Source organism: Felis catus, chromosome B4 (genome assembly GCF_018350175.1).
Source record: "Felis catus isolate Fca126 chromosome B4, F.catus_Fca126_mat1.0, whole genome shotgun sequence".
In the NCBI taxonomy this organism is placed as follows: Eukaryota; Metazoa; Chordata; class Mammalia; order Carnivora; family Felidae; genus Felis; species Felis catus.
The window spans coordinates 66,509,751-66,532,237 of record NC_058374.1 but is presented as its reverse complement, the minus strand read 5'-3'; the positions used below and the strand labels follow the sequence as shown (position 1 = coordinate 66,532,237).

Here is a 22,487-nt window from a genome sequence, read left to right as displayed (position 1 = left end):
TATAGTACCTGCAGTACTGGAATCTAGTAGTCAGGGATAAGTTTTAAGTATATAGTAATATCATTTTAACCCCAGGGAGGTAGGGAGGAGAAGAGAAGCATATATTTATTAGATGCTTACCATGTTCAAGCATCTTTTCTAAGGGCTTTGCATAAATTATCTGCATATATAATCTTATTAAGTACCTTGCATATAATATCTTATTTAATCCTCCCAATAATTTAATACATAGGCATTATTCATTATCTCTATTCTATAAGTCAGGATATCAAGACATAGAGTCATTAGTAAATGATTCAGCCAGAATATAAACACAAACAGTATAGACATTCATAATTCTCATTCTTAAGGAATATGTTATACTGTTTTGCTAAATAAATAAATAAATAAATAAATAAATAAATGTAAAAGATCTTTTATAAAGGATGTATCAGAATTTATACTGGTACCTAGCAAGCAAGCAAATAAACCAACAAAACAAGTTCATTTATTGCAAAGTAAGTTACCTTATTAATATGTGTGGAATTATTAAAGTACATAGCATTAATGTTATTTTTATGAATATAGATAAGCAGCTAGCTGCAATATAATGTGAAATGTAGTAGAGGAATTGATCAGTAAAAATTGGTATGAAAAAATAATGAAGTAATAAGTTTGAAGGAATTAGAATATTTTGCTCATGCATGCAATTAAAGGAGACGCTCTTCTGAATGTTAAAAAGAAAAAGAAGAGAAATACAGTTGACCCTTGAACAACATGGGGTTTAAGGGTCCCAACCTCCACAACAGTCAAAACTCTGTGTATAATTTTTGACTCCCCCAAAACTTAACTGCTAATAGCCTACTGTTGACCAGAAGCCTTACTGATAACATAATCAATTAATACCTATTTTGTATGTTATATGTATTATATACCCTAATCTTACAATCAAGTAAGCTATAGAAAAGAATATATTAAGAAAATCATAAGGAAGAGAAAATGAATTATAGTACTATACTGTATACACTGAAAAAAAAAAATCCACATATAAGTGCAACCGCACAGTTTAAACTATCATGTTGTTCAAGAGTCAACTGTATATTTGTATAATAATCAGCTAGACTCTGATAGTATAGTAGTGTTTCCTTGGATTTTTGTCTGCATTGTATTAGTAATAAAACTAGATTTAAGTAGTTATAGGAGTAATCCAAAGACTCCTTCTGATGTGCTGATAACTTTTTAACTACCTATGTAACACAAAACTCATTGTTATATTGCTTTGTGTGCTATGCTTTCTGCTTTTTTCTTGTTTACTTTACTTTGCACTGCTAGATATTTCAGATTGAATACCAGCTTATTGTATTCAGGGCGATATTGGGATATATTCAGGGTAATATTGGTAGAATGTATCCTATATACTAACAACATGGTATTTATGTATGTTTAAATAGATCTCAAAACTAAGTTCTATCTGTGTATTATTTAGATTATAAAATAATAATTAAATTTGGCAAATATTTATTGATCTCTTGGTCATTTGAGGGAAAGCACAATAGTTAATATGGCTGAATAAATGGAAGCATTTCTCAATTGCCAGACACCGTGAACTAGATTTGGTCTATGTGTGTGTTAAAGCTGTGGAAACATGCCTGGATTTATTACTGGAAGTTCTATTTTAATGTAATTCTAATGACTCATCAACTGGAACACAACACCATAGTAAGAAACAGTAAAGCAGTTTGTGTTAAAGGTAATTTTTATTTCTATCTTTATCTAACTACAGACCAAAATATCTAAAAGTAGCCATTAAAGGACACATGTATTCTGTTACCGTACTGTGTAAAATGCATAGAAAATGTGAAGCATTGAGATGAGTAAAAAATAAAGATTCAGTAGAAGTTTCCAGCGCAAGGAGTAGTTAGTTGAGAAACACTATATGCTGATTTTTTCACTGTGAGTAGTAAATATGTTGCTTGATAAGGAGTACGGAAGCACAGACAGATTAAAGGAACTACAAAAATGCTATAAATATTTAGGGGCAAAGTGTGCAATAACTATAGAGATAGTGTGTACAGATGCATGCCATAGCTTTTTGGTATACATTTTATTTTATTATTTTCATTTCCTTTTTGTTCATCACTGATGGTATTTGTGTGTTCTCCGTTTGCTAATATGTCTTCTCTAATATGGATATGCTCAGTACTTCAGTTCTGTTTTCTTGAGTAATGACAGCACAGAACAGCTTTTGGTGAGACTTGGCCATATCCATTTAACATGTAGTATGCACAGCTATCTATCAGTATTCATATTTTTTAGAAAAGAGTTCCAGAATCCCCCATGCTTTTCACTGCTAACGCAGAACAATGATCTATTCCAAATCTTTAGTATTCAGCACTTTCTGCCATGAGACTTAGAGAAATTTAGGTTTTTTTTTTTTTTTTTAACCCATAAACATATCTGTAAAGTCTCTTTTGAAATTGGGAAAGACATGTTGCTACTAAGGATATTTAATTTAAATATGTCCAGGCTGTACCTTAAGTACTTTCTAATTACTCAGAACCCAAATTTAAAATGATTTGCACTTTCATGAAGGTGTTGTAACTGAACTAATGTGAATTTGCTCCTTGGTGAGTCACCAAGGTGGAGATACACCAGATGGAGTTGTCACACAAAGGAATCAATTTGCAGCAAATAAGGAGATCATGGGGAATAACTTCCAAAGCCCTGACTCTCCGAGCAAGAGTGGATGGATTCTTTTATTTAGGGTTAGGATGAATATTTAGAAAGGGGAACCCTGTCATCATATGTAGACGTGGGCATTAGGGTTGCATGTGCACCTTAAGAAAATATGCCTATACCTATATTGTATGTTATGTTAATGAGGCTTGCATTCCTCCTTGGACAGATAATTTAGCATTATATTGAAGTAGGAATAACTGTCCTTCACTCCATAGTCCATCTGCGCAGGTATGAGTCTGTGGTTGAGCTCAAACTGATCTGGGTGGTCTGGGCCTCTGGAACTCTTTGCCAAGCCAGTCGTTATAGCTTAAGGGGTAGTTTCAGTTTCCATCATGGGATGCTGTGCCCGTTGGGCCTTTTGCCTGAGTTAAGGAATAGATAAACTGTAAAGAACTTAAGGAAAAATGTGGGACAAAGGTCACTGGGTACAGACAGGTGAGCAATACAGGTCATGTCTTGGGTTTAGCTGGTGATGATATCATTCTGGAAGCCACCAAATTTCAGATCCAGAGTATTTCCTGTCCCTCCCTTCTTGTCCCCACTGTCCCCCTCCCCATCCTCATCATGTGCAAGGACACTTTACACCAAATCCTGTCACTTTGCTCTGCACTGTTTCCTACCACTTGCTACAACTTCAGTTTGGGTCTTAACACTTGGCTTTTTATTATCTACTATAGCCTGATTGATCCAGATTGCAGATTTTACCTCATTCGTCAGTCCATTCTTCACACTGGTACCCGAGTAATCTCAATGTACTGTTCTAATGGTGCCCCTGCATTGCTAAAAGACTTCCAGTTGCTTCTGATTATCTAAGACAACTTCCTTGTTTGTTTGTTTTTGACCGGCCAACTGGACCTTCTACAGTCTGACTTGGCTCTTCATCTTCAATTCTCCCCTTTACTTGAAGCCCATTCTTTTCTTATTACATTCTTGCCTGTAACTCTGATCTGTTCTCTAGGATTATGTAAGGGAGGAAAAATAATTCTCCCTCTACCCTTCTTATTAGCCTCTGTAATAAAAAAGACGATTAATAGGAGAAAAACAAATGAAAGTTTAATAACATGGTATACCTCCTGTATACATGGGAGATACTAAGGAAAATGGAGTAACTCCCTGAAATGGTCCAAGCCTTATACCATCTCTAACTAAAGACAAAAAATGTTGGTGAGTGGGGAAGCAGTTATGGGAGGTTTTCAGGCAAAGCATTTTAAAGAGGGCATAGTTTATGCAGATTTAAGTCTCCGCCTTCTCCACTGAGAAGAGATTTAGTAACCCGCTTCATCCTAGGACAGTGAGGAAGACAGCCTTAGAAATGGAAATTTTTCTTATAAATGTAAATGTCTCCTGCAAAAGGCTAACTTCTAACCTGGTTTTCTGAGCTTCCCCCATGTCTGCTATTAAAAATAATTAGCCTAAAATAATCCTTATGCCAGGGCACCCAGGTGGTTCGGTCGGCTAAGCATTGGACTCTTGATTTTGGCTCAGGACATGATCTCACAGTTGGTAGGATCGAACCCTGTCAGGCTCTGCACTGACAACATGGAGCCTGCTTGGGATTCTCTCTCTCCCTCTCTCTCTCTCTCTGCCCCTTCCTTGATAGCACTTTCTCTCTCAAAGTAAATACATAAACATTAAAAAAAATAATAATCCTTATGGCAGAGAGATATTTTTGGGTAGCCAATTTTCTTCTCCTTTAACTGGAATTGTAACTGTACTCAAGGAGTTCACTGCCTAGTTTGCATTAAATTGAACACAACCGAAGGAAGTGTTGAAAGCAAAGAACTTTTTATTACTTTTCACAAGTAAGGAGCTGGAGGCAGCTCTCAAAGCACTGTCTGTCCCTGAAGTTAGTACAGGAAGCTTTTATCCAGTGTATTAGGGGGTGGGATCAGGGAGCTTGCATATGCATTACATATACATTAAGGAGTTATACATATTCTATTATTTAGGCACTTGGGTTCAATTCCGCATGCCTAGAATGTCACCATGCTAGTACATGCACCTATGTTCAAACAACAGGTGGAAAAATAGGCGGAAAAATCTCATTTATAGGAGGGGATCCTAGTTATATAATGAGCTAAAGGTAACTAACTGCAGGACAACTTAGGCGAGGGGTGGGGGTGGGGGAACTTCTGCAGGTCCTCAACTCCTAAATGGCTCAAACTGACTCAGCTGGTTCCTGTCAGGGTCTGTAAGGGGTTATCAGGTGAAAGAAGCACCTACCAAGGGACTAACAGGTGAAACACCTTACTGGGTGTCTGTTGGTTGGGAACTGCTAGTTTTTGCAAAGCAAAACACACTCCTTCCCTGCTTTTGTCCTTTCCCCCTCCTCCCTTCTCCTGATAACTTTTCAGCCCTTTGATCTGAGTAACTTCCCATTGTATCCTAGCTAACAGAATATCCAACTCTCTTCTCTCCATGATCTGATTTCTACTTGGCTCTCAAGGCTTACTGCCTTTGGGAGATATTACCCTGACTATCCTAGTCTCCAGCATGGACTTCCTTCATCAGACTTAGGACACTCTCTCCTTTTACTTTTTAGAACTGACTACATAGCTTTTACTTGCTAGGCATTTAAAATTTTTACTTATTGAAAACTTTGAATATTTTGTTTCTTCATTCCTGTCCATCCTTCTTAGGGCTTCCCATGGGCCAGTTCTCTGTACAATTTAGGGAGATCTTCCACCTTCTCTTTTAGGACAGATTGAAATCCTATACAAGCTGAACTAGAGTATGTGTCTCTCTCTGAAATACTTACATATTTTCTTGATTCAACACGCCCAGATGATGTTGGAAATCTTATTTTATTGGCATGTGAAATTGCATTGTGTTTATGATATTTAAATTCTTAGGCAGCATATTAATCTGGAATCAGAACATCTGGGTTAGTCTGCTATTTCTGACTGCTCAGACCATGAAATAAATCAACCTCCTGTATGATTAGGATTTTCTTTATATGTGAAACAAAGATTAATAACAGATCTTTCATTGTGCAAGGTTATTCTGAGTCTTGAAAATAAGTATAAGATTGTACTTGAAATAAGGTACATCTAGTTTGTACATTAATGAACTTTACAATGTATTACACTTAACCTATTTTTAGGTACGTTAACATATGCTAATATTAACTCATGTAATATTAACTTGTTCCTCCTCAAAACAACTCTGTGAGGGGAACTAGTACAGGTTAGCAATGAGGAAACTGGAGAGCTTAATTAATTGCCCAGTCCCAGGTAATGAGTGTCAGTAGAGGAACAGACACCTGGCTGTGTGGCTTGGGACCCCCTCTGTAGCCACCTCACATAGCCTGTGTGTAGGTAACGCTGAGTATTGTTAACCACCTCTGCTCTGTGTTTTCACAGTCTACCTCCTCAGCCCAAAGCTTACTAGTTTCAGAGATATCCAAAGCCAACTGTGGATTCAAATCCTGGAACTTCTTTCCACTGTTGTTGTAATTTCAAGAAGAAAAAGAAAGTAAAAGTTTCCCGCTTACTTGCATTAACAAGCTAGCTGCAGTAAAAGGACAAAAGGCTTTGCCAGTTTGCAGGAAAATCACATGCTAAAATTCATGCTTGTTGAGCTCATTTTATTCATTATTGGGAGTCGGGGAATTCAGTATTTCAGCAATGAAACCAATACAGATATGATGTACAAAATATGTAGTGTAAAGACAGCTTGAGAACTTATGAGCTTTAATCCTTTTATCTATTTTAGGACTTTCTGGGACAAGTGTTTTGTACATTGGGGGAGATTGTTGGTTCTCAGGGAAGTCGCCTGGAAAAGCCAATAGTGTAAGTATTTTTTAATGCAGACAATGAAATGTTAACTCTTCAGTTTTTATCTTGGTAGTTTGGAATTGGTAAATATGTGGTTGTAGAAAGTGGGTTTAAAAATCTTCCTGAGTTTTTTCTTCTAACAAAATAGTTCTGACATGTTTGTAAAGAATCATTTATATTTTAGCTGTCATATGCCCTGCTGCAAAATGTTCACAAAATGAAAGGAGGAGACTTAAAAAAGCAAATGTATTGTTTTCTGTTTGGTTATAGTATTAATTCTTCTGTTTTTAAGAATCAAACATTTTGAAAAAGATATTTTCCTCCTTTGGGCTAGGGACTATATGTAGCACCATTCTTCATACCATATATCTAATAAAGGCATTTATACTGATTGAGATTGTAATAATAATTTTTACTACAAAATTGGGTCTGTGAAAAAGAAAGTAAGTGTATAAAGATTAAGAGAAGATGGTATCTCAGAATTATGTATTCTTCCTTCACTTTCAGTCACTGGGATCATATTTCATTTTCAATTTCAGATCAATTGCATGGGATGATCCTACTTTTCTCCCGTTCCAAATAAGACAGCAAACTAACTCCAGATATTTCTCCTAAATCTTCCCCCTTACTATCCTCCTTCTTCCTACCCTCACCCAATCTCAATTATTTGGATTCATTTAACTGTTCATAAAAAATCAGATGATTTAGTAAGAATACTGAGAAAAAATTGCAGAACTAACCACAATATCAAAAGGTTTGGGAAATTTGGAAGTCAGATTCTTTTAAGAATCTCAAACTCATAAAATAAATTTGTCAAAGCTTTCCAAAATTATTCACCTTTGACATCCAAATACTTAAATGTCCAAGGGCATCATTCTCACATTATCTGTATAAAATTGAACTTTATGTTTAGTGTAGTCTTTTCAGGTTAATAAGAAATCTATGAATTCTCACTTCTCACTTATTAACTTATTACTTAGTGCCAGTGTGAAGACTTTTGCATATCAACTACCTTTTTTAACATTCTTTCATGTATAGTTTTTTTTTATCTTTGTAGGATTTGTAAGCTTATAATTCAAATATGTTTATGCTCACTTTAATATGTCAGTAAAAAGTAATCTGTAAGGCAAATGCAGATAATTTTATTAAGTATATATAATTGTTACTGTATTGTTGAGTCTAATGATTTAGGCCCATGAAAATTCTTGGAAGGTCACTGAATCACCCTTTTTACTGAAAAACGAATCAATAGCATACACAATGCTACCTCAGAGGTGCCTTTAATATTCTTTGAGAGAAAACAAAAGCAATTAAAATAGAGAATTTTTTTTCAGTGTAACAGAATAGAGATTTTTATAGAACTTGCTCATATTTTTAAATTGATCATTTTACTGGTTATTTTTATCTGGTGTTATTTTCTCCATAAAAGGAAAATATAACTCTACTTTCATAAGACTATTAAATTACTTAAAATTCTTCCCAATAGAACATTATTTTTATGTTGGTCTTGAAACATGTTAAAAAGTTGATATTTTATTGGTTGGGGCATGTGGTAAATAGAATATAGTGTGAAATGTGGCCCTTGTTCAGGTCATTCGACAATTTCCATTAGACAAGACCAACAAAAACACAATTGGGCTAAGGGGTGAAGATGTCTAGAGTAATGATTATGAAAATGTTGAGAGTATTTTCTGGCAGTTGTGTCATGATTATCTTATGTAATCAGAAAAGATGAGATGCCCTTTAGATTTTTCCTAGCTCCTGCTGAGGTTGGAGTAGCATAAGTGAGACAAAGCCTTGGAAACCTGTTCAGGCAACATGAAGCCATTGTAACCACCTGCTTTGCTTCATCTATAGGGTATTTTGTAATTTAGACAAGTTTATTGAAAGTGTTGATATTATATCTATCTTACTGACCAAGGTAGAATTCATTCAATGTTGTAAAGTATATGTAACTAATCTTTTATTCAACCTTGTACCTTACTAGGCAGCCTTCTCAGGCAAATAAGTATTAAGAAAAGGGTTACTGAGAGACGATGCATCTTCTGTTCAAATGGCAATTTACTCCCTTACCTCAACATCAAATGTAAAGCAATGAAAATCATTTATCCTTTTTGTTTAAAAGTGTAGTTGGGTTGAGGAAGAGAGTGAAATGTTATTTTCATGGAAGTTTTATCTGCCCATAATGTCGAAGTAGCCCTTAAAATTAGCAGGTCCACTAGATGGATGCTTTCAGATTCCACCCTCATCCCTGATCACCTTTAGTCACTGCCATGTATTTTTTTTCTTGTACGTGGTTTTTCAAATCAATCGAATGGAGAGATGGGAAGGTTGGAAGGTATGTGATACTTCAGTGGAGGAGAGAATGGTTTTGGAAGAAAGGATAGAGCCAGGGAGAATATTGGAGATGATGTGAGGTCAGGGAAGTGTTTTCTCACAGGAAACTCAATGACAACCATAACTTCTAAAGGAGGATACCATGTTTTATCACATAATACATAAACATAGTGGAATATCTTAAAGCATGGCAGAAACAATAAACTTTGCATTGGGAAATAATACCTATCTGACATGTAGCTCTTACATCCATTGCCCACAGTCCCCTCTGTCTCCTCCTGCCCTGCCCTCACCCCCACCCCCATGGAGTGAACCTGCCCTGGTCAGGGCTTAGCTATCCAGTCAAAGATAACATTGTAAAATGGTCACTAAACATCCCATTGTTTTTCCATGGTTGATTCATCGTGGCTGGAGATAAAAATAGAATTTGTATACTCTCCTGTTGTAGCCATTACTTTTGCCTATCTTGTTAGGGAGTTGGAGGATTTTCCCTGTCTGGAAGGGTATAGGCTTTGGAATTGTAGCACAGGACACCTCCGGAGGCAGATTATCCACCTGCGATTAACAAAATTGACTCATCCTGAATTTAGAAAGTCTCCCTGTGTCTCAAATGTTATTTATCTTAAATAGCATTATCCAAGTGATTTAGGGCTTATTCACCAATTTGTTTTAGATTAGAGATTTATTTTCCAGTTAGTTTTCCTTTTAAATTCTGAGTTACTCCAAAGATTCTATTGTTTTCTTCCCTTTAAAGCCTTCCCTTTAAATGGCCTAGTTTAAATTATTTTCTGTTAAGGCATGAAAAATAATTTCTTTTGGCTTTTGAATTGCGCTTGTGTTATAATATCTCCTCAGTGTTGGGCTTTTAAAAATGATGATAACTATAAAATTTGGAGATTTAAAGCAGATATACTAGAGCCTTAAATTGTTTGTTACTCATCAAGCCTTTGAAAACTAAGTTATATTTATTACAAAGGAAAAATGGATTTCTAGTGTATAGCCTCATGCTCTATTAAATACAGAATGTGAATTTAATGTTTATTTATTTTTGAAGTTTATTTTTATTTTTTGAAAGACAAAGAGAGAAACAGAGTATGAGCAGGGGAGGGGCAGAGAGAGAGGGAGACACAGAATCCGAAGCAGGCTCCAGGCCAGGCTGTCAGCACAGAGCCCGGTACAGGGCTTGAACCCACAAACCATAAGATCATGACCTGAGCCGAAGTCAGACGCTTAGCCGACTGAGCCACCCAGGCACCCCCAGAATGTGAATTTAAAATCACTTCTTATTTTCTGTGCTTCAGTTATTGTTGTCACTTTTATTGTGAGATTCTCTTCTTTATGAGAATAAGAATTAATTTTTAAGGAGTGCCTGGGTGGTTCAGTCAGTTAAGTGTCTGGCTTTTGGTTTCACCTCAGGTCATGATCTCACAGTTCGTGGTATCAAGCCTACATAAGGCTCAGCACTGACAGCATCGAGCCTGCTTAGGATTCTCTCTCTCCCTCTCTCTCTGCCCCTCCCCTACTTTTGCTGTCTCTCTCTTAAGGTAAATAAACTTTAAAAAATTATTTTTTAATATTTTGTAGGAACTTAGGTTAATTTTTTTGAAATTGATGCTCAAGAATTTTTAATTTACTTTTTAAGAGCAGCTCACGATTTTCACAATTTCCAATAATCTGTTCTGTTGAATTCAAGTTGTGAGCAAATTTGGATTCAAGTTTTGAGCAAACACATTTCTCATATCTTAATTCCATCTAACATTTTGGTCTTTTCCCTGAGCCCTCCTAAAATGACTCTTGTGCTACTTAATTTGTCTGCAGCACTTACTGTGTCTTCCTATGACTCATTGGCTCCTCGCTTTAGATCGTCCCATTATTATTTACCATTATACCCACTCAGCAGTGTGTTTTCTCATGCTGTGAGATTGTATCCAATTTTCTGCGTGATGCTGTCAGAGAGTTTTACTTCTTCTATCTTTAGGGAGCTCAGTGATGGATTCAGCAAAGCCTTCCAAAATGCTAGAATCAGCACCAGTTTAAGAAAGATTGCCATTCTCTTCTCTGGGATGAAAGCATTTATTATATTCATCAAGTAATAGACCTGTTTGTTCCTGTTACGCTCATCCAGGCATGACTGGTTCTGTATAAAAGGATGGAGTGAGGAGGCAGGGACTGGTTGTGATTAGAAGGAAGATTCTTACCCTGGAGAGGAGGGGGAACTCCATGGGTAATTGAACCGGCAACTGTTTTGGCTAAGGGAAAAGATTATGTTCTTTGTAGGGTGGCTGTCGCTGCTTGCGATCTAGGCAATCAGGAGTGGGTAAAGGATAAAGAGAGGGATCTAAGAGTGATTAGTGAACAGTACAGTGAGAAGAGTACAGGGACAGGGGCTCAAAGGCAGGTGATAATTGGAAGACCGGCTTGCAGCTGATGGATGGACACTGGGATACCAACTCTGATAAAGGGTTTAAGGACAGAGCACATTGGGTGCTGAAGTTCAACCGGAGAAATGTGGAGAGAGGAACAGAGCAGAAGGGAAGCTGGGGAATAATGTAGAAGTAGAGGGCTTGTGAGGGACTTGAGGCAAGAGCCTTAAAGGCTTGCCTTAAAGATCTGGTTCAAATGTGGCCTGATTCTGAAAGCTATTTTGTAGCTGTGGGTGCGTGTAGATGAAGTCAGTGTGAGAGGAATAGAAGGAGGAAAAATGGGAGAATGATTAGTCTTGAAGGTGAGAAACATCCAAACTTAACGATGAAGCAGAGCTTGTCTTTATTGTGCAACGTTTTGTATGTGAAAATATAGTCAGCTTTGGGGGAAATTTTGACCTTCAAAGTCATCTTGACTTTAGTAACTTCCTTGCAGAGTAGATTGATATTGTTATACTCCCTGTTTTTTTATTTATTTTTATTTATTTTTGTTTCTTATTGGAAAGAGCACTGGGCTGGAAATCAGAATATGATGTTTTTAGTACCATGCCTGGTACTAACTCACATGTTACATTACAAAATTTGTACATCTATATTATATTTCCATACCTGTGGGTTACATTTGTAATATGGAAACTTGAGTCTAGAGATAAATAAGTAGCCGCTGTAACAGAGTTGATAGGATATGGGCTTTGGGGGCAGTCAAGTCTGGGATCATAATTTATTGGGTGTATAATTTGAACAAATTGCTTTAAATTCCTGAGCTCCAGTTTCCTCATCTGAAACATATGAATAAGACACTTTTAAGAGAGCTATTAAAGAAGTAACAATACTTTATACAATATTTTTGTCATGGAGGACACTGGAATTTAATAAACACCACAATTGCAGCTATTATTAATGTTATTAAATATAGCTAACGTCTTTTAGGGAAGACCTTAAATGCAATCACCTAATAAGCTCACCTTTCCATCTCTCCTTCCCTCTCTTCTTTCCTTCCTTTCCTTTTTTCCTTCCTGTCTTTTTGTCTTTCAGTATTTGTTTCCTTAGAGAAGCATTTAGCTAGGAATTCAGTAAGATTAGATAAAGGACAATTTTGAACCAAAGTATATTACATATATATAAATTGTTAAGTGTTGACCAAATATAAATATTAAACATTATTTTGTCTATTCTCAGTTTCTCTTGTCATTAGTTTGGGTTTTATAAGATAGTGGGTTTTTGTTTTTTGGTTTTTTTTTCTGGAAATGTCCTGGATTTTTAGACCATTGCCCAGGTTCATATGTAATTGCAAAATATAATCTAAAGGACAATATCAATTAAATTATTTTTCTCTTATTTGCAAAGATCACATTGATGTGTGTACATATTTATAATTTTCATATGATTCCAACACATTAAAAATTGAACCACTGATTGCATCTTAGAGAGATGTTAGGTGCTTCACTGATCTAGCATAAAGCATTTATCTACCTTTGGGAGAGTCTATATGAAAAATTGTGTGTTCTCTAAAGACTAAAAGTAGAGAGAATCTTAGTACATTTCCTTATGTATCTTGCACCAGATTATGAGTCTTCCATATAACAGAAACTTAGTAAATGTTCAACTGGCCCACTTTTTTAACATTCATTTGTGGATCTGAGCTCATGCTCTGGAAAAATCTGCAGAGATGTATTTATTTAACCTGAAAGAGTGACTGTATACAGCTGTAAGCCCCAACACTTCTCTGCTCTATGCAGAAATTCCAGTTGTTCTTGGTAAAGGCATATAAATTAGGAACTGTTCTGATTAGATAGGCTTGCACAGAATATGGCCAGTCATGAAAGATATGGATAAGATAAATATATTTTTCTGAAAATAGTCCTTAATGTCATCATCAGAGGCAAGCCCTAGAATGGTTGATCTGCTTTTCTGATTTGGATGTTATTTCCCTGTTCTTATGAAGCTTAAGTACAAGTAACTCCTTTAGGCATCCAAAATTGAGAAAGAAAATAAAAGGCAAAATTATTTTATCTAAGTGCTTATTATTTAGACTGTATTTATTGACTGGATTTGTTTACTTTTCTATCAGATACCACCTGAGTTTAGTAGAGGTTCTAAGGATTCTTTTTTTTTTTTTTCTTAATTCATTTATTCAACACATCTTTACTGAGAATATATAACGGACCAGGAACTGTTAGGTACTAAGCATACAATTATGAAAACACAGTTGTTCCTGTCCTCATGGAGATAATCACCTATTCATTAAATGAATAGTCATACAAATACATATAATTACATATTGATATAAACCCTATGAAAATTAGAGTACTGACTTAGACCAGAATATATAGGTCATTTTTAGTAATTGAATTTTTATCATAAATACAGTTGGAAAAATCATGATTTTTGTTCAGAGAGGTTCTTTCACTTCTGTGTGCAGAATGGTTATGGGTAGTTAACAGGAACAATTAGTAAGTTAATTATTGTTGAAATAATCTAGTTCAGAGTAGACAGTAATTTGGACTAAGAAGATGAGAAATAAGCCGATCAAAATATGTTTTTAATATTCATTTCACAAGGATTGATGATAGGCTGATATCTTGATTGAAAAGGATTTCAAGGAAGGCTTGCAGATTTCTTGCACAAGTAACTGAATGGATGGATGTATAATTTTCTGACAAGGGGAATATCATCCATGTCTGGGCTTTTCACAGTTGATCAGTGTTTTAGGAAGAGATGAGTCATTCTATCCTTGTATTGCAAGGTGTAAACATTTGAAACATTCTTTTTTGTTTGTTTATATTTGTCTAACCTCATTGAGTTGGATTAAAAACTGATAAAGCTGAAGGAAAGAACTGATAAGATGTGATCTGTGTTATTTGGAAGATGGCTTCTAAACTAAATAGTACCTTCTTGTTGAATAAACCTACTTGTTGAATAAACATTCCTCATTTCACTTAGTTTTAGTATCAAACAAGTTTCTAAAGGGTTACCCTTAGTATAGACAATGTTTAGAGATTATGTTGGGATAAAATCTTTCAGAGAAATTATAGGTTCCTCTACAAAGAAATTCATTGTTTCTTTCTTCTTTCTTCCCTCTTAGGTTATGGCATAATTTGCTGATTCTGGGATTCAAGATGTAGCCCAGGGAATATTAGTTTTATAGTTAAGCAAACTAGTTGTAAAGAAAGACCTTTATGGGCCAACCTTAGAATAAGAATCTTGGTCTGAGCTCTAGCCCACTGATGAGATGAATGTTTGAAACTAACATTTAGGGATTGTCTCTGCTCCTGTATTTATACCCAACTGGTTTGTGTCTTCAAAGCAATTGAAAGAGAGCAGTGAATTTTTTAAAAAATAATACCAGTGGCTAACTTGATTGAATTCTTATAAGCTGTCAGTCAATACACTACCTGCTTTGCACTTAAAAGTTCTGTAACCTTTACTGCACCATTGTGAGGTAGATAGGTACTATAATCATCCCCATTCATCAGAGAAAAAAACTGAGACAAGGATTCTGGAGAAACCATGCTTCAAATAGAAGTTGTCTGGCTTGTGACCCATGTGCTTAACTACCGCATTATAATGCCTTCAACAAATGAATATATTTATATATGGCTCTGACAGAAATTGAATTTTTTAATTTTATTTCATTTTAGTAATGAAAAAGTATTTACTTAAAAGTCAAGAACGTCTCTGAATGATAAGACGAGCTTCCAAGATACCCATCTTGGCTTAGGTCATTTCAAGGATGAGAGGTTCCTTTGCACTATGTCTTACCCACACAACTCTTATGGCAGCACAGTCCAGAGTAAAAACAAAAATTCCTGAGGTAAAAATTCCCGAGGTCATCTCCAGAGCGGTTTGTTTCTTGCTTCTGTCTTGGGTCATGAAGACTTAGCTTCTGTGGGCTATACCAGGTTTCCATAGGGAATGTGCTGCACTCTTCTGTTCCCTAGGATGATTAAGAGAACAGCAATAGCCCTGGAAGTGAGGGGAAGAGTGGCTTTCCTGTGCCAGCTAATCTCATTCTAGGGTTACTGCGCCTGCTCTCTGTGGTCAGCTAGGGTGACAGAACCCTTCTCTAGGGGTAACAAATTTTCTCAAAGCCAACACAGTCTAAATAGGAAGACTATTGGAAGGAATTTTAAAAATAAATCCATATCTAGTTTTGGAAAGAGGTAAATGAGTGTGTGATGTTTTTTCCTGATCTTTTAGAAAATCATCATTCTGAATTCAGTGTGTTGACAAGTACATAGCACCACGTACTCATTCTTCCTGGTCATTCTTCCATTTGGTAATGCAGGATGATGTGCTTCCATTTCTAAAAGCAACGAGCTTTCTGCTGCTTTCTTCTTTTTCAGTGTTCAGGGAAGAGAAATTAAACATATTGTTAGGGGTTTTATTTATATTATTTTTGTTGAAGGGGTTTTATTTATATTTATTTATATATTTTTTGTAATAAATAAATAAATAAATATTTATATTATTTTGTAATTATCCTTGATTGGGCCACACTGCCATTTTAGGTACAGGCAGATTCTCGCAATGCAGTAGGCTGCTCTGAGAATGTATTCTAGTAAGTGAAAAATCTCAGTAATCTTTGCAACTCACTGTCTGCTTTGATACCAGTATTGGTTAGAGCCAGTAATCATGGAGACAGATCAATTGAATCTCAAGTGTTTCCCAATTTGAGTTAATTCTGATGAAAGACTGTAAACATGGAGGGCAATTTAGTAAACTGACATTTCCAAATACATCTAGATTCCAACATATATTTTAGTCATTTGTATAAACATATTGTGTTGTTGTTTTTTTTAGTGTAAATATACCACTTCTAGCTAACTGAATTGTTGGCTTCTCCCAACATTTTAAAAAAGGTTTTTACCTTCTCCCTTTCATACTATTTTTGTTTGTTTTAAGTTCCCTGTTGTCCTTTCCTAAACAGGTCTACTTAAACAATAATCAAAGGAATACACAGTAGATGTTCCTGTTCTGTTCTTATTAATTCTTCTGTTCACCATGACACATGTGGGTTCCACAGCATGCTGGAGCAAAGCCCCTGAACAACCTCCTAAAATTCAGTCAAGCTGCTGAATGCCTTTCCTCCATCCTTTTTTTCTTTTAACAATTGTGAAAAGACTTAAAAAGAAACCATTATATCCTCTGCATTGTAGAGACCTGTTGTTGTGCCTTGTAAATGGTAAGATTCGGTAAATGTTTATTCAACTGAATTTTCCAGAATAAGAATCAAACTTCTATGTTTTTCTCTTTTTTGTTAAGAACACAAAATGTCTCTCCTGCGCATTATAACTTTGCACTTCAGGGCTTGGAATAGAATTTTTAGATTATAATAATGTTGCTACCTATGCATTTTACTACATCACAAATGTAAAGGGTATTTGCAATAATATTAGTAACCTAATATTTCTGTACGTAGATGGACAGATCTAGTTTATCCCAGCTGAAATAATTTCTTAAAAATTTTTGGCATATGTGGTATTTAAGAGCTAGGATCACATCATTCTTGTCAATAAATACTTTTAAAGAAAATTTTCATCTCCAGAGATTATGAACAGTTTACTTTGTTTTTATTACTGCAAAGCTGTGTCTCGAATCACCGATTGTGTATTCCTCATAATTCTGTACTGTGATAATAACTGCCTTGCCTTTCTTTTAATGTCAGCATTTACATTCTGACCATAAAAGAAGACCACATTTAATTGTAATTTTATTTTATTTTATTTTATTTTTTTATTAAAAAAATTTTTTTAATGTTTATTTATTTTTAAAAAATTTATTTTTTTAATGTTTATTTATTTTTGAGACAGAGAGAGACAGAGCATGAACGGGGGAGGGTCAGAGAGGGAGGGAGACACAGAATCCGAAGCAGGCTCCAGGCTCTGACCTGTCAGCAAGAGCCCGACACGGGGCTCGAACTCACGGACTGTGAGATCATGACCTGAGCCGAAGTCGGCCGCTTAACTGACTGAGCCACCCAGGCACCCCTAATGTTTATTTTTGAGAGAGAGAGTGAGACAGAGCATGAGCGGGGAGGGCCAGAGAGAGGGAGACACAGAATCCGAAGGAGGGTCCAGGCTCTGAGCTGTCAGCACAGAGCCCGACGCGGGGCTCGAACCACGAACCGTGAGAACATGACCTGAGCCGAAGTCGGCCGCTCAACTGACTGAGCCACCCAGGCGCCCCTAATTTAATTGTAATTTTAACAATTACCAGGGAGCAGATGGATTTCTTGAGCACAGTGTTTAAAAATTTCAACAAAATTTGCTATTGCTGTTTTCTGGCATTTAACATATTTTAACAGTGAACGTCATATATTTTCTTTTGTGATAACTGATAGAGTAAAATCTTAGAAATGATGTCTTCATAATTTTTAGAGACAAAATGTATTGCCTGGAAAGATAAATGTATGAGATTTAAATTAAAATATTCATTCGTTTTGAAAAACTACTTGCATGCATCTTTAGTTTTGCCTTTGGAAATGACATCATTTCTTCCTGTAATTAGGTTTCAAAAGAAAACTAATATACGAAAAGTATGTTTCTTTTTGCTTGAACATCAGTGTTAGTTTTCAATTACTGAGCTATTTATCTGGCTTTGATTTTTTTCTTTGTTTAACAAGAAACATTTGGTGTCTTATGTCATCATCCCCAGCTATTTACCTTCTCTGTATCTACACTTGTGTGATCTGAGCACCTCAGTGTCACAGTCCAGAATCAAATGGTCTGGTGATACCACTGAATCCTGATCTCCAGCCCAGCTTCAACCTTCTATGCTCTGTCATTCTTGTGGGTACATTTTTCCTTTCTTCTTAGCAGCTTTTCCAAAAGGCTACAAATAACTTTCTTCAAGCCCTCTGTCACATAACCTTTCTTCTCCTCACTCCTAGCCTTTTACTTTTACAACTTTACCTTTTTACTTTCAGAGAAAATAATATCATAAATACTATTAGTTGCTGCATCTGTTATTTAACACTCTAACACCCTGCACCAAGAGCTTTCCATATATTGTACCATTTAATCTTTCCTCAACCTAGCAAAGCAGAGATTGTTAGTCATGGTTTGCAGATGAACAAATGAGGCTTAGGTAAGTCAAATACTCACCCAAAATCTGGAGAGGAAGGAAGCCAGGAGCTGAGGTGCTTTTTAAAACTCAGGTGTGACCCCTTAATCGTTCTTCCATTTTTGGCACACTACGGGGGAAATTTAGTTTACCTCCTCCCCTCCTGGTTTAGTTGAGCATATATTACTTTTCTCCACCTGAACAACTGCCTTCTTCTAAGCCCTGGATTGCACTCCACACAGACATCCCTAGAGACTTTGCTTCCGCCCTGACACATAACTCTGCCTCTACCTTATGCTATGGCTCTGCCTCCGTTCTTCCCATCACAGCAAATAATCTTCAAAGACTTCTTGCACAGCTGCTCCACCGCTCCACTGCCACTACCTCGTCAACCCACTTTTCATGATTCCACTTAAATGTCTTCCTTGGGGGCTCAGCTACCTCCAGTGTGCCATATCCATAGATGCTTGCAGTTCTCATCTTACCTGGCCTCTCTGTGGTGCTTGTTGCTGTTGATCAGTTCTTTCTGGAAACTCCTCTCCCTGTGCTTTCATGACACCATCTTTCATTGGTTCCCTCATGGCTCCCTGGATAGTCCTCTTTCCTGCATCATGGGCCAAACAATGACCTGAAATTGTGCACAAAATGCTGAGTGACATTCTTCTCCTGAAAATGTCTCTGGCTTTTATTAGAGTCTCAAATGTGTCTGTGACTTAACAAAGTTTAACACCTACACCCTACAGGATATGTTACTCTGGATGGTGTCTTACATGTCTCTGATTTCAGCTGTCACCTATATAACAATGATATCACATCTTACATCAATCATATTTCTTTTGTTGGCTCCAGATGCATGTATATAGCTGCCTGCCAAACATAGATGTCTCAAAGAAATGTCAAATTGAATATGCCCCAAAGGTGAATTTATCATTTATACCATCAAAATTCCTCCTGCTGTGTCCTTTCTCTGTGATGGCACTGCTAGGCAGTTTCTAAGCAAGGTAGGTGGGAGTCCTTTTATGCCCTTTATCCCTCTCTCCTTCCTTGCTCAGCAGCCAAGCTGTCCATCTTCACTTCCACTACTCTTTTGCAGCAACCCCTCTTACTTAGTTGTACAGCCCTTCCTCACCAGCCTTGATGTCTGTAATTACAGTCCGCACCAGTTTCCTCTGCATGCAGTAGCTCCTACTGGTCTTTTTAGAGTCAGATGTAGAATTCAGCTCCTTCTTCAGCTCTTCCCCATACCCTGTTGGGTAGAAAACTCAATCTGCAATGGCACTTGAGACCCACCAGTGTACTCTAATATTCCTAAACACACATTATCCTCTGAGCGACTTGAATGTCCTTCATTGGATCATATTCTTACATCACTGTGTCTGATCCTCGTGTCTGGAAGGCATTTCTGCACTTTGCCCCACTTGCCAGTTTGCACCCACCTTGTTAGACACAGCTCCTGTCACCTTCTCTGAAATCTTTCTGGTCTCTACCAGACTAGGATTGGTGCCCATTGTTAGTGTAGTACCTGAATCTTTGTTCAATTATAATATTCTTCATCCTTTATTGTTTATTTCTGCATCACATGTTTTGCATTTCACTACAGGGCAAGTGTCAGTTAATTCTTTGCATAATACTTCTCCCTAAACTCTACATCACTTCTCCCTCACAATTCAAGTGTAACAGAGTTCTCATATATGAATAATTTATGTGTTGCCAAATTTTAGTGTAATATTACATAAATAACTCATTGTGCCACTAGGTACTACATTAATTTTTTCATTCAATTTTTTTGAAAAGAGTTCATTCAGTTTGAGTTGTTTTTGTCCCAGTTCAAATAGATCGGCTTAGCATGGAAAGGTGTTGGATTATCCTTTATCCAGTTAAGAACTAGCTCTTATTAGAGTCTAGGTCCTTTCTCCAACTGCCTCCAATTGGGGATTTGTTACTGCAGTTAAGACTAGTCCATATGTTAAGTTGGCAAATTTTGTATTGAAGATTATCTCTTAATGCCATTACCTACATGGGTGAAACACTTAGAATTCCCATTCTGCTTCTTTAGCTGCCTAACATTCTATATCAGGAACTGTTTTTTTTCATATTTTATCACCTCTTCCCTTTTCCTGCCTTCAGTCAGTGAATATACTTCATCCTGTTATTATCTGGCCCACTCATGATTGAGCTAGTATAATCACCGAATTAGTACTAAGTTTGAACAGAAGTCATGCTACTGGCTTAATTTGTTAGTTTTCTTGTACATCCATATTGAGTTACATTATTTCTCTGGGGACTTCTGAAATCACTCTCTTAAATGTAATGCAATTCAACAAATGCTTAGAGAATGGCAATATCAGATGTCTTTAGGTGTAGACAGGCAGAGATGGCGATGCACAACCCTTCCCCTTCTGGAGCTGCCTGCTTTTGTGAATAATACATGTAAGCACATGATAGTAACTATAATGTATGGAATCCTTGCTCTGTGCTGTTTATACACATTTGCTATTAAAACTGAATTATTAGTCCTCAGAGGAGGATACTGAGTTTCAAGAAGATTACACAACTTGTTCAAGGTCACAGTCATTAATTGATGTACCGGGGATGTGAAGTTAGCTTTGTGGAACTCTCAAACGCGGTGCCTATGTCCAGGTCTTGTAAGACAGCAGGAGTTTCTACAAGGTAGAGAGGGTGCACGAATCAACTCTAGTTATGAGAGTCAGAGAAGCAGCATTTGAGTTGGGCTTTGAAAAATGAAGTGTTTACCAGGGTGATAGCCTAAAGATGAATCTGAGATCCTAAAAATTTTCAATATTGAGAAAGGCTGATGAAGGAGATATTTTAAGGCAGGAAGCATTGTAGATTACTGAAGGCATACCTCTTTAGTGATGTGACTTACTGCCTTCAGCTCAGCATAAGCAAATTAATTTTCAGAAAAAATATTAAGCTTGATAGTAGCTCCTTCATAATGTTATTAAGTGTGATGTTTCATTTTTCATGTTTTCAACGTCTATGACTGAAATTCTACTGCATATATTTTCCTGTGACTTGATTTGTTGCTCAAAATTGTTTGTGATAGCCATATATGTAATGTGTGATGTGTGGATGTGTGAAGTTATACTTTACTCATTTATTTCATTACTGTATCAGTTTTATGAATTATAAACAGATTTACCTAATATTAAGTTGGTGGGCCTTTATAGCTTCCAGTTTTTTTTTGCTGTATAAACAGTGCTATAATAAAAACTATTATATATCTCCTCATTGGATATAAAATATAAAATTATTTGCATATAAAAAATATTGGATGTCTTCTTACTATATGCCTAGGAATGAAATTCTGGGGTCTTAAGGTAGGTGTGATGTGGAAGGGAGAATTTTCGCCCATGACCTTTGCTGTCTAGCGTCACACCAATGGTCATGTTACTTATGTGGCAAGAGGAACTTTGCAGACATAATTAAAATTATTATTCATCTGACTTCAAGATACAGAGATTATCATGAATTATCTAACTAGGGTCAAATTAATCACATGAGCCTTTAAAAACAGGAAAAAAAGCAAAAATACAAATAAAAATTAAAATTAGAAGCAAAAGGCAGAACAGAATATGAGAGAGATATAGCTAATGCACGTGGGGAGGTCAAAGGACTTCAAAGCATGGGAAAGACCTGACCTGCCTTTTCTGACTGAAAGATGTAGGGGCAACATGAAAATCAAGAAAAGGCTGCCTGTTCTTTTTCGTAGGTCTATTTGTCTTTGTGCTGGTACCATACTGTTTTGATTACTCTGGTTTTGTAATATGTTTTGAAATTGGGAAATGTGAGTCTTCCAGGTTTGTTCTTTGAAATTGCTTTGGCTATTTGGGGTCACTTGAGGTTTTATATAAATTTTAGGATGAGTTTTTCTACTTTTTTTTTTAATGTTTATTTTCTTTTGAGAGAGAGAGGGGGAGAGAGCGAATGGGGTAGGGGCAGAGAGAGGGAGACGCAAAATCTGAAGCAGGCTCCAGGCTCTGAGCTGTAAGCACAGAGCCCGATGCGGGGCTTGAACCCACGAACCGTGAGATCGTGACCTGAGCTGAAGTCGTACACTTAACCGACTGAGCCACCCAGATGCCCCTCTACTTTTTTTCTGTAAAAAAAAAAAAATGACACTGGGATTTTGATACGGATTATGTTA

At 36.4% G+C, this 22,487-nt stretch overlaps 1 protein-coding gene across 2 annotated transcripts in view; it reads left to right on the top strand.

Annotated features, from left to right (window-relative positions):
- CPNE8 (copine 8) overlaps window positions 1–22,487 on the top strand; it is a 230,009-nt gene that overhangs the window by 77,145 nt on the left and 130,377 nt on the right. For both annotated transcript variants that reach the window (XM_003988551.6, XM_019834813.2), the window contains exon 6: window positions 6,433–6,509. In XM_003988551.6, the coding sequence (XP_003988600.1) occupies window positions 6,433–6,509 (77 nt within the window). The remainder of the gene's footprint in view (window positions 1–6,432; window positions 6,510–22,487) is intronic.